General features: G+C 46.9%; 1 protein-coding gene across 2 annotated transcripts in view; it reads right to left on the reverse strand.

The window, feature by feature from the left end:
- Positions 1-13,674, reverse strand: part of RCBTB2 (RCC1 and BTB domain containing protein 2) — a 331,364-nt gene that overhangs the window by 133,587 nt on the left and 184,103 nt on the right. For both annotated transcript variants that reach the window (XM_085621887.1, XM_085621886.1), the window contains one exon: positions 7,762-7,869. In XM_085621887.1, coding sequence (XP_085478013.1) covers positions 7,762-7,869 — 108 coding nt within the window. The remainder of the gene's footprint in view (positions 1-7,761; positions 7,870-13,674) is intronic.

Below are 13,674 nucleotides of genomic sequence, written 5' to 3' on the forward strand. Positions count from 1 at the left end.
CAGGACTAGCTCAATGACCTAGAAAATCAACCACCGCAATAACATTCAAATTTGTGGCATCGCATTGTCAGTACCGCCTAGAGGCCCATGTCCAAGCCCTTTTGCGGACCTACTTCTGCTTTCACATGATGCTCCTGTCCTCCTGGACCACATCAACAGAGTTTATTCCACCTTCCACCAACAACGTATGTGCGTGAAATCAGCCCCCGCAAGCCAACAAAGGAGTGCACTAGCATCTGGAAGGAAGTGAGTTGGTGCTTGGCCCCCTGTGTATTAATGGGTTATGTAACCAGTGCCGGAGTTGATAGTATTGCAAGCGTTCCTTGGCAGGAAGGCGGAAATCTTGATTGCATTGATCAAAGGACTTAAAGCTTTTCACCTTCGAAGAGGACACTAATCGTGCAGCATTCCCCTTCTACCTAGGCCAAAAGGGAATTGTGCTGCAAAGCCAGGGAAAAGCCAGGGTTCCGGGCCATTGGTGTGTTGGGGAAGGGAAAGGAAGACAGTTCCCGACTGACAGCAAGTGTATCCCATATGTCTATAACCATTCTTGCGGGGGTAGCACTGTAGGCACTATGTGGCCGTGATCACATTGGTAGCCACGCCAAATCCCAAAGAGGGCGGCATGCCACCGCCCTATCCATATGAAACCAATGATTCTCACTTTCGCGGACCACCCACAGCAAAATGTAACGCAAGTGTGCCACCCAGTAATAAACAAGGAACTTGGTACAGGCAAGCCCCCCTCGATCTCTCAGCAGCATTAGTATACTGTTAGAGAATCGGGGTCTACCCTTGCCTCAAATGAAGGCATTCACATCCATCTTGAGGCTTACAATGTCCGCTTGGGAGATAGGTGTTGGAAGCGTTTGAAAGAGGTAGAGTACCTTCTGCAATATGGACATTTGCACTGTGTTGAGGTGACCTAACCATGATACAGATAATAAATTCTAACACCTTAGGTCTTCCCTAACGAAACGCCTGCAGTACGGCCAGTTATCCTGAGACTACAAAGTCCAATGTAGCGGTCATGTTAAGGCCCAGATAACAAATCGAGTGGGCAGCCCATTGAAATGGGGTGAGAGAACATAGTTCAAGGACCTCCTGAGGGGGAAGTGTTAGGTTCAAAGCCTGCGATTTAGTTACGTTAATTTATTATATAGTATTAGTATAGAGTAATGTGAGCACTGTAGGAAGGGAGCTCCTAGGATTAGTCAGGGTGAGCAGGAGGTTGTCTGCGAATAGTGCACTCTTGTGGTCATTGCCACCAAAAGGTATGTCTTTGATTGTGGGAGAGTGGCAGGTGGCTATCGCAAGGGGTTCTACTGCTAGGGCAAAGAGTAGAGGGGATAGTGGGCATCCTTGGCGGATGCCCCACCGGATTTGCACGGGAGGGGCAAGGAACCAGTTGATTCTGATTTGTGCCGAAGGGGCAACATAAGATGCCATGATTCGAGACACCATAACTGGTCCTAGCCCAATCCTCCATAGTATCACTCTGAGAAAGGTCCAGTCCACCCTATCAAACGTTTTCTCAGCGTCGAGAGAGAGGAGACACACTGGGATAGTACGACGCTGGACCTTTTCTACCAGGTGGGCTACTCAATGAATACTGTCTGCCCCTTGGCGATGGCGTATGATTCCCACCTGGTCTGGGTCTATCAAGCTAGGAAGGTAGGGTTCCAACCAATTTGCCAGGAGTTTGATGTATAATTTGGCATCAGTATTAAGGAGAGAGATAGGGCGATAGTGGTGCATAACGTCGGGTCTTACCCTGACTTGGGAATAAGAACTATCTCAGCTGGTTATCGTAGGGGGTCAAGCTGGTACTGTCAGAGAAAGAATTGAATAGCCCGAGAAGGGTGTCCTGGAGTTGGGGAAAAAACAAGCGATAAAAGGAGACCGTAAGTCGATCAGGACCCGGAGTCTTACCTATTGGTAAGTTTTTCAGTGGCCTTTGAAGCTCGTCCAATGTAAACAGGGCCACCAGTTGTTGTGCGTGCAAGGGGTCATGTGGAGGCCACGAACAGGAGGCGAGAAATGGATCTATCTCCTCCTGGGATGTTTCACCTTGGCTATATAAAGCAGAAAAAAATGTGTGGGTTTCCGTGGTAGCCCATGTGTCATCTTCGGTTTTAACCTTGGCAATATGGGCACGGGATATGCTTGCACGGACTCGACTGGCCACACGAGCAGACTTAGAACAGCTCTCCCAAGCTGCGCAGAGGCATAAACAAGGAGGATCTGCCAGAACCATGAGAGAATTGGGTAGACTTAGGGGCGAATTAGAACACCAACAAATGAAGGCTGCAGCAAAAAAGCTCTTTTATATTAATCAAACCCATTACAAAAAAGGCGACAAAGCCTAAAAACTCAGATAGGTCGCAGCTTGAAACCACATAAAAGGACTGAAATGCAATGATGGCCAGATAATCACAGAGACTGCAGAGATCCACTCCATCTTTTATCACTATTGCTCAACAGTATTCAACAGACAAAGAGCTGGACGCAAAGCCCCAAGATGAGCATCTCAGAGATTTTAATCCCCCAGATTTAGAAAACAACCATGTAGGAGGCTGGCTTAGTATATGGTGCACACTTATTTAAGTGAAGCACTTTGCATTAATCCAGACAACCCTTATGGTGATTTTAGTGGTCTGAAACAACCTTAGAAAGCTCTCTAAGTGATAGCTGTGGAAAGCAGCCTTCAGGCTTATACAGAAGGAGTGTTAAGCAGCTTATTTTACCAAATCCAATCATGTAGTGTAGGTTAAACCAAGAAGAACCACATAGTGAAGTTATAAAAATGTCTATTTATTACACAACACTCACTAACATACTGGTATATCTCCTACCCGGAGATATCAACACAAATACACAATACGTCAATTGCAAGAGGTAATTAAGCACAATACACAGTGTTCTTCAGGGGGAGACCAGACCATATACTAATAAAGTGGAATGCGAATTACGACCAAAGTCGGAACTTGGACCAGGGGACTCAAAAGAGCTGGAGACACAAAGAACCACCCAAGGTAAGTACCCAGGAACCCCACGGAGGCCGCGTGCAGAGTGGAAACACAGCTGTGTACTCAGTAGGAGTCGAAGTTGCAGTTTTGAAGAATAAGGACCTTTCCCAGTGAACCCTGAAGAAAGCCCTTGGATAACAGAAGGTAGGAGAATCACCCCACCTGTGGATACCCCAGGAACCAGAATACCTACACCAGGGAAGTTGTGTGCATAAGTGCGAAGTGACATCGGAAGCTGCCGTGGACCACAATGGAGGACTTTAGTAAAGATGCGACGGGCGAAGCCTGTGCAAAAGTCCAGTGAAATCCAAGGGTGGATTCTTGAAGAGCAATAACTGCAAGACTAAGATCTTGGCAGGAAGAGAAGCTGGAGCTTCTTGTAGCCCGAAGATCTCTGGAGTGCAGAGCCAACAAGTCTTGGCAACGGCAAGTTGACGCAATGCACAGGGGTTCGGTTCCAGCGGTTCAGGCGAGGGAAACTGTCCTCAAAACTGCATAGAGGACAGGTCAGGCCTCCAAATAGTTGCAGAACCACCACCTATGTTGCTGAGCCTTTCGAAGACCATGGAACGTAAGGAGCAGCGGACCGGTCATCTTTGTTGCGGTACCTGCAGATGCTTGGGAGTGACTCCTTCACTCCAAGGGAAATTACTTCAGGTGTCCTTGATGCCCACAGTTCTGTTGAAGATCCTGGAAGAAGCACATACACAGATGACGGAGAAGACTGAGGCCAGGAGCAGTAGGAGTTTTCGATGATGCAGTCTCGGTTCCAGACAAAGTCCAGCGAAGTCCAAGAAGACGTGGTTTCAGGCTTGAGTCTTGTCCTACGACGAATTTCAGGACCCACCCACAGATAAGCCCTTTTATACCCTACGAAAGGGGTTAGGACAACTCAGGGGTCCCTCCCAGAGGAGGGCCTGGACAAAGGGGACGATAATCCCATTTCCTTTGTCCAGTTTCCTCCCAGAGTAGGAGCCAAGGGAACTGGAGTATGCAAGGGGGGCACTAAGTGTGCCTTTCAAAGTAGTCTGGTGGCACTGGCAAGCACCTTCACCCCAGCCCAGTACACTAAGTCCTGTCTGGGAGGTGGTCACACCGCCCTGTGAAAGGAAACCTATTGTTTACCTTCCCCTGCTCAAGCTCAGCTCAGCAGCAGGAGGGAAGAATCATGTCTGTGGTTGGCTGCAACACTAGCTTGCTAGCAGACCCTGAAAGGCTGCTACCAGGAGTACAGGGGGCTTCCCATGGGAGCCCCCAGTGTATGGAATCATACCTCCAACACCGGTAGCGGTGTTGGGGTATGATCTCAACATGTTTGATATCAAACAAGCCCAGGTTCAGCACAGCCACTATATAGTTAGCCATCGAGTAATGACGGGTGGCCACTATATGTAATCACAATGGATGACCACACTTACAAAGCCTGGAAAATCGACTCTGGGGTTTGTAGGGGAGTCCTACTTATGCAGGGGCACCACACACTTACAACCCAGCACCCTGCCTTCAGGATTAAAAGGCCTGCCTTAGGGGTGACTTATAGGTTTCCGGTTCAGGGAAGACCTGGCTTGGCAGTTCGGGCTGGACTGTTCCCAGGAGGAACTGGGTCAAGACTGATTTGCATATAGCTGGGTCTGAACTGAGGTGGCGAAGTGAGCTAAAGAACGATGATGGATTCAACCCAGATCTGTGACTGGGGATGAGTGTCTGTAAAGTTTTGGTACTCCATCCATCATCTCCTTGTGTTTGATAAGATCAATGGGGAACATGGCTGAAATCTCCCTATCTCAGGGAACAAGACAGGAATGCCCCCTTTTCCCAATGGTCCCTGCCATGGCATTGGAACCCCTACTGGCTAACATCACACGTGATCCCAATATCCATGGCCTGAGGGTGGGAGACAAGGAACAGAAATTGTCCCTGTTCGCAAACTATATCCTCTGCTTTGTGACTAACCCAGACCAAATGATCCCTGCACTTCAGTCAGAACTGGACCGCTTCACACAGGTCTCTGGATTTAAAATCAGTTACTCCAAATCATGAGGTATGGATGGGGATGACCCGCCTGAACAGATGCAAGCGCCCATTCAACGTGGAGACTTCTCATGGACTGGGACAGCCATTGGGTACTTAGGAATTAATCTGCTAACACATTTGATAGCAATATTTCTCTTTTAATTACTGCCCTATTGAAATACCTTTTACAGGTGAGACAAACACGAGATTTCTTGGATAGGCAGGCTAAGTAGCCTGAAAATGAACTTCATACCCTGGCTTCTTTATACATTACAAACATTCTACCGTACGATACCGGACCAACAATGAACCCAGCCTGACAAAATATGCTGGATTTCATATGGCTAGGCAGATCCCCCAGAGTAGCACTCTCAACCCTTTTGCGTCCTACGTCAGAGGGAGGCCTGGGATTTCCTGATGTTACCACCTATACTTGCGCAGCACAGATACACCCAGCCGTAGGTTGATATTATGATCCAAACCATAAACCCTGGATACAAGTTTGTAGTATTCTTACATGATGTTTTATTCCCTATGTTTCTCTGCTCTAGCTGCTCAGCCTGTGTGTGTGTTTTCTGTATGGAATGTTGGTGAGTGGATGAGGAGTGACAGTTGGTTAGAGGGGCTGAGCAGCTAGCAGGCTGATTCTGATGGGGCTGTGGATTACCACCTACAGGCCTTATATACTTGTTAATGATGACCTACCTGTTGTTATGGACTTACTGATACTACCTGTGAATAAACCTACTTGGATTACAAGTTACAGCGTGTCATCTTTACTACAAAGTTGAACAGGCATTCTCCAATATTCCGCTCAAGGACAAGCACCTAGTCGCGATCCAAATGGGATCTAAGACCCTCCTTCCCACAACGATTAAGTTATTTAGGGCACTGGCAAATGATTCTTACAAGAAAAAAAACAACATTACCAATTTTCCCCTTCCCTTAACTCCACTGATCAATAACCCAGTCTCCCCCCCCTGCAGTGACGGACCCAGGTTTCCGAGCAGGGAATCAAGGGAATTTCCCTTCCTTAAAATACTTCTATGATGAGGGCGACCTCCAGTCAAGAGATGGTCTAATTAGAAAATTATTTAAGCTAGGCATTAGAGACGATTTAATATTAACACAAGCATTAAACTGGGTAGGAGGGAGAAGGAAGACACCTCCGAGATAAACTGTGTAAATAGGAGACACACAGAATCTCTCTTCAGCAATAACGCGAGATGCAAGGATATATCTTGGCTCTATAGATACATACCAAAACTTCGCCCCCACAAGAAGCATACCTATGTTGCTAAGTGGAAGAGGGACTTGGAGGCCAAAATTCCTTAAGATACATGAAAATCTATTTGGCAGAGAGCTACAAAGGCTTCTATCTGTATATACCACAAACTGAACACCTACAAATTAGTCACATTGTGGAACCTCATCCCCCACGAGACTACACAAGCTGTTTGGCAGCCAGGACACATGCTGGAAGGGTTGAGGAAAGTGTGATATTTTGTTGCACACATGGTGGTCGTGCCCCTACATCCAAAACGTCTGGCAGGATATACTCCTACTTCTATGAACACTATACTCCCACATGAGCTATTTGTGATACTATTGGGTTACTCAGGCGCCACGGGTCCTGACCCCATGACCACCCCACTAGGAAAGCAGATTACCCATCTCTTACTTGCTGCCCACCTAAGTATAGCCCAGATGTGGAAATCGCTGAGGACCCTACACTCAACATGTTACACTCAACATGTGGTGGGGGAAAGTGTGGTCCACATATGCAATAGAGAAACTGTCTGCACGATCCATAACCGAATGCCAAAATTCAACCTGATATGGCACTCCTTTGTGACGTATGTAATAAGGGAGGACAGGGGAGGGAGGGGTGGACACTATGGTTAAGTTCCAGACTTTGCGCAGCTCAAGAAACTGTGTGGTATCTCGCCCGGATAATCCCCATCAAGAAGACAATGTTGGCCGCCGAACATCATTTGTAGAACTTTAAATCTAACTGCATGATCTAGCCTATGAGTAATCATGTAAGAACGTAAGAACGTACATTTGACTATATCAATGTTTATGTAATATCAGTGTAAACGACGAGTGTGTAGTATTGTCTATACTTGTGTGCACCTTCTGAACCGCTATTAACCCCAAAAATAAAGTTATTAAGAAAAACTGAAATGAACAAGGCCAAGCAAGCAAGACACTAGACACAGAAAATTGAGACTTACCCTTAGGCTTGGCCTCTTCAAATTTCAGATGACTAACAAGCACCCTACTAACAAGAACCAGGAATTAAATTATTAACATATGGTTCAACAGGATAATAGAACAACCAGCCCCTTGTTATTTTAAGCAAACCCACTAATGTATGCACCCTGGTTTCTCTATCTACCAACTTCTTCCATCCAGTCATTCGAGCCCATATCCTATTTAATATGAGTGCACCATTCATGCCCCATATGGGCATTCACTGACGTCCAATATTGCTGCAAGAGAGGGAGAGCTGTGGGGATACAACTGGCAGGACTAAAGCTAATTGACAAACACGCATAAGACACCAATGAACAAGTATTGTCCATAATTATTTTTATGTTACCTACACAGGACAAAAAAAACGCTCCAAGAATACATGATGAAGCTGCTCTTTTTGTTCAAAGTATTCATTTAAAAAATATATAATTTGTAGAATTATAATAAATACTGGACATACCTTCTGAACATGAATGCCCTGAAGAGCTGCTAGTCTGCATGGAGTTGGCTGATTGCCTCCGCTGCCCACACCAAGTTGTCCGTTACCATTGTAGCCCCAGCCATAAACCTGGAGAGAAATATTTTAACCATCACAAACCTGGCAGAATGATATCATCACGAGGTCTGCAATTCAATCATACTGGAATACATGTACCTGAACCTTCACTGCTCACAACCCTTCAAAACATCCTTCAAAATGTACACAAATGTTCAGCACAGGAAACTGGTTTGTTACTTTGTCACTCCTATAATTATTCAGTGTGTTTTTAAGACAAAACACATATTAAGGCTCTTAAGTATAAATAGTATTAAATTATACCACCTCCACTATATGCTCTGCAGAAAGTTTCCAATACATTTCATGAACGTAAAAGGAGTTGATGGATGGAAGCTTTCCTCTGTGAGTGGCAGTGATTTCTTAGGTTGAATTACAGTGCTTTCTAATATAGATGAATTGAATTCTGTATCAAAACCAATATTGCTTCAAGAAACCAGGACATGTCTGAATTGTTTAATGACATTCAGAACTATTAATTGCATATTCAACACCAGTAATTCTTCATTTTGGAAAGACCTCTTGTGCAACACCACCAGTATATAAATCAGATGGAATGTAAAAAATGAATAAAACAAATGTATTTATACAGTTATATATAGAGTGAACTTGGCCCAAGGGCATCAAAGCGCTTTAGAAGAAGAAGAATATGGATAACAATAAACAGAAAACGCATAGACCCAGCAGTCAGATCAGGGAAGAAAGTTCAGGCAGGTGGATTAGAGATAGATGGCAAGTCAAAAAGGTGATGTGGCAAAGTGATCTCATCGAAAGTGTCTCTTAAATAGGAGGTTTTCGAGTTCATTTCTGAGATCATTTTAAACAAACACAACTTGACGTTATGCAAAGAGTCGATGGGAGGGAGTTCCAGACCCTTATTGCACTGTAAAGAATGCTTGTTTAATTAATAAAATGAGAGATGAATGGCTTGTGAAGCCTACTTAAGGAACAAATTGTCAGCACTGGTGAAAGATGACTACCCACCTTCATACACCTCTGATGTCCCTATTTTCTAAATATACTAATGTGCCATACTCACTAAGCAAGCCTGATACTTTGTACACTTTATGTATGTACTTATGTATATATGTAAGACTTAAGAGTAGAGAACATATGGAACAATGAGTGAAGAGGAGATGTGCTCCTACAAACGATGCCTATGCAAAGCATCACAATAAGTCAAGACAACTCCATCACATATTTTTTAAACTGTGGAAACTGGAGATTTCTGCCCTTACTTGTTACTTAAGATTTTTTTTTTTTTGACAACCAATTTTATTGAGTTTTGTAGGTAAGAACAAACAGCACCATTCAGAGCCACATATGCATCATCAGAATAGGGAGAAAAACACATCTCAGTGACATCAAGATTACAGAAGGAAATCACTAAAAGCATATTCACGTGTGCCTGAAGAGAGGACCACACCATCTCAATCATCGAGTATCCCGACCCATTTGCCCCACATACGATGAAATTTCTCATGACATCCTCTGGCCACGTATAGAGGCCGCTCCTGTGCAGCGCACCAATCCACCCCTCGGCACCAGCGCCCTAGAGTGGGAGGAGCAGTGTCCAACCAATGCGCAGCAATGTCCCTCTTGGCGACCTTACTTAAGATTTAGGTTACATTTTTCTCTGATCCTTCAAACAGGTCCAGGTGAACTGAGAATTAGACCCTTTATGCTTGGACCTAATGCAGTGTTTTAATATGGGGTGCGAAGGACTGAAACATGGAAATGTAAAGCTTGCAGATTGAGGAAGTAACTAATAAGTGACTTACCTTCAGTACCGTTCTTTCAGGTAGAGACTCTATCCAACTGCAGATTCCTCACCTTTCCCAAGCATCACACTGGATCCGGAAACATTTTAGCAGTACCCCTGCATGCTGGCAGGTGGTGCAGACAGCTCCATGTTGATATTGTTCCGTGCAAGATGTGACGTGAGCAGACATATATAGGTGCCATTCATGCACGCTGTTATCAGTTGCTTTGTTGACACTTACACACCTGCAGATGCGGAGTCAAACAAATTGGTAGTAACCAGCGTGCACATTCCCAATTTTTAATATTTGTATGTGAAGAAACCAGGTGGGAGGGTTGGTGAGGAATCTGCAGTTTGATAGAGTCTCCACCAGAAAGAGCATTACCAATGTAAGTAACGTATTTGTCTGATAGAGACTTCTAACCACAGGTGCCTCACCCTCTGAATAGATACCCAAACAGAATATAGCATGTTACATAGCATGCTATTACATCGTGTTCCTTTACAACGCGGTCGTTACAACAACCGCGTTGTTAGAACGCAATACCTATACAAAGCACGTCATTAGATCGACTTGCTGTAGGGGGCGCGCTGGACTTGGGAATAGTATAATATACTATTCCAACTCCAGCCAGCGCAACAGTAGGGAAGGTGTTGGAATAGTAAATGATACTATTCCTTAGGTTAGAGCGCCCCTACAGCAAGTGGATCTAATGACTTGCGATGTTAAGGCATCGCATTCTAACAACGCAGTCGTTGTAACGACCGCGTTGTAAAGGAACGCGATTTAATGACAGCGTTGTAAATGCTGTTTCGCCACCCAGGCAATACCTCGGAAGTGATGGGTTCGTGAACGGACACAAACCAAAAAGTCTTGAAGGACTGAGAGAGCAAAGTGCCCTTCTTGGTGGCCCCCCTGGCTGTCCAGACAATAGTGCCTTATGAACGTATGCAGTAACACCCATGTAGCAGCCTGACAAGAGTCTAGAACAGACCAGCGTGCACATTCCTAATTTTTAATATTTGTATGTAAAGAAACCAGGTGGGAGGGTTGGTGAGAACTGTGCCGTTTGATAGAGTCTCCACCAGAAAGAGCATTACCAATGTAAGTAACGTATTCTTCTGATAGAGACTTCTAACCACAGGTGCCTCACCTTCTGAATAGATACCCAAGCAGAATATAGCATGTTACAGAGCATGCTATTACATCGTGTTCCTTTACAACGCGGTCGTTACAACAACCGCGTTGTTAGAACGCAATACCTATACAAAGCACGTCATTAGATCGACTTGCTGTAGGGGGCGCGCTGGACTTGGGAATAGTATAATATACTATTCCAACTCCAGCCAGCGCAACAGTAGGGAAGGTGTTGGAATAGCAAATGATACTATTCCTTAGGTTAGAGCACCCCCTACAGCAAGTGGATCTAATGACTTGCGATGTTGAGGCATCGCATTCTAACAACGCGGTCGTTTGAACCAACTCCTGAGGCGGAAGCCGGGGGTAATGCTTGTTATTTTTTTTAAAACTTGTAATTGTGACCACTTTTAACTTGTGTAGTGTTTCACCGATCCTTGGATACTTCCCCTCCTAACCTGTTCGGTTCTCCTCGCGCACCTGATTGAAGCGCTGCTGCGGGTTGGAGAATCCATTGACACCATTCCTGGGGAAGCCCACAGGCCACGCCCACTGCCGTGAGGCCACGCCCCCCCCTAACTAGATAAGCCGCGCCTCCTCCTCATCGCACGCATTAGTTTGAACCAACTCCTGAGGCGGAAGCCGGGGGTAATGCTTGTTATTTTTAAAAAAACTTGTAATTGTGACCACTTTTAACTTGTGTAGTGTTTCACCGATCCATGGACACTTCCCCTCCTAACCTGTTCGGTTCTCCTCGCGCACCTGATTGAAGCGCTGCTGCGGGTTGGAGAATCCATTGACACCATTCCTGGGGAAGCCCACAGGCCACGCCCACTGCCGTGAGGCCACGCCTCCTCCTCCCTTAAAACAATGGGCCTCCCCTGGCCGCGTCTGCGGCAAGCCAGGGCCAGGGGCCACCCCCCCAACCCCTTTCCCCCCCTCTCTGGGAACAAAGAGACAATATAGCTTTGAATGTCTTTACCAGTTGAGGAACACTGCAACAACTAAATGTTGCCAAGAGTTTCATCCCCTGGAGATCCCTCACTTGTGCCCACATTTTAAGACAGAGCTCATTAGCTCTCCTCACAAAGATGAACTGCGGGACTACCATATGTTTCTCTTAAACTGTAGATCCCTACCCAAACACAGCTTGGAAATATCAATGCTGCTGAGTGAGCACATGCCGGACATAGTCTTCTTGACTGAAACATAGCTCACTCAGGACTCAGAACCTGACCTGGTACAAGCCCTTATACCAGGCTACCAGGTCGCCCGCCTGGACCGTGCCCAGGGGAAAGGTGTGGGGCTTGCTATTATTCATAAAGACATTTACTCTTGTCGCTGCCCGAGGGAGTCCATCGCAGACTGTGAGAGTATGTACTTTGTCATTGAATTCTCCCCCAACAAAAGCTTCACTGGCATTCTCATCTATCGCCCTCCTGGAGCACTCAAACAGTTCCAGACAGCGCTACCTTCTGCTGTGGCCGAACTAATTATCTCACCTGCAAACTTCACACTACTGGGCGACCTTAACATACACTTTGATAATATACAGGATAGCGTCGCCACAGAGATGATGGCCAGCTTAGAGGAAGTTGAACTAGAGCAGCATGTCTCCTCCCCTACGCACATAAAAGGCCATCTATTAGATCCTGTATTTAGCAACTGCACACAGCTAACAATCGGCACTATTAGTCGTCTTCCATGGACTGACCACTTTTTGATCCCTCTCACTTGGACTTCGCACAAATGCGTATCACCCTCCACGTTCCCCGCAGAATGAGGAATTGGTCCAAACTATGTCTGGATGACTGGACCAACATTCTTACCAAAACCAGGCCTGTGCTTAACGGCGATCCCTCTAAAGGTAACAGTGAATATGACAATTGGATCATGAATTCACTAGATACCATATTACCCCCTTGCTCTACTAGCTCCAAAACACATCAGAAAACAGCGCCCTGGAGGAGGAGCCAAGATGGCGACCGGGACGGCAGCGTAGATTCCCGGCTCCGTGAACCTCCGCATCCCGCACGGATATCCTGCATGAGATCCTTATTCTGCGCTACGAGATCGTGTTCGTAAACGAAAGTGGCAACCGATCGTGTGACTCTGAGGTTTCTGACTGCCGTACCGCCGGAGAAATCAGCGGTTGAACTTTGCGGCCCGTGCGGTCCCGAAGCCGGGACCTCAAGTGGACGCCTTGGCCGGGCGGCAGTTTAACAACAGCGGCCTGTGGTGACTGGGTGGAGTCGGTCCGCCGGAGTGGTGCTCCCCTCGGCCTGCATTTTGCTGTGGTCGCTCCCCCCTGCTGAGCGCTGCGGACCGAGGACATGCCCGGGTGTGCAATTCTCGGATTCTGTGGTGTTTGCCCCTGCCTTTGACGGTGAGCTGCCCGGACGCCGTCCCTGGCTCGCCCTGATCCTTGCGGGCTGCTCCCGGCTTTTCGCGGGAGCTGGTCCGTGGTGGAGACGACGGTTGCCCGTGACCGCGCAACGGCTGAATCTGTGCCTGCCCCAGGATCCCTGTCTTCAGCGACGTGGACCTTGAGGCGTTGGTCCCGGGGTCCTGGCCCCAATACGAGTCGGGCCTTCCCAGCGGCCATTTTGTCACTATGCAGCCTACCATCCTGTCCGCTGGGACGCAGCGGGACTGGGGGTGTGCGACGGTCGGGAGTGTGGCAGAGCGATCGGAGAGAGCTGCTCTGGGGTACGGCGACCTCCTGGAGGCTCTTGGTGCCCTTCATTACTCCTTGGCTCATGGCGCCGGGGTCCTGGGGAGGAAGCTAGATGGTGTGGTATCAGCGTTGGGACAGTGGCGGCATGCTGGTCCACAAGTACACAGTGGCTTTCCACACTGCACACAGGAGGAAGATGTTGCGGCCCCCCCCGCGATTAGTGTACAGCCGGACACTCCG

The sequence above is a fragment of the Triturus cristatus genome, chromosome 8 (assembly GCF_964204655.1).
Source record: "Triturus cristatus chromosome 8, aTriCri1.1, whole genome shotgun sequence".
Lineage (NCBI taxonomy): Eukaryota > Metazoa > Chordata > Amphibia > Caudata > Salamandridae > Triturus > Triturus cristatus.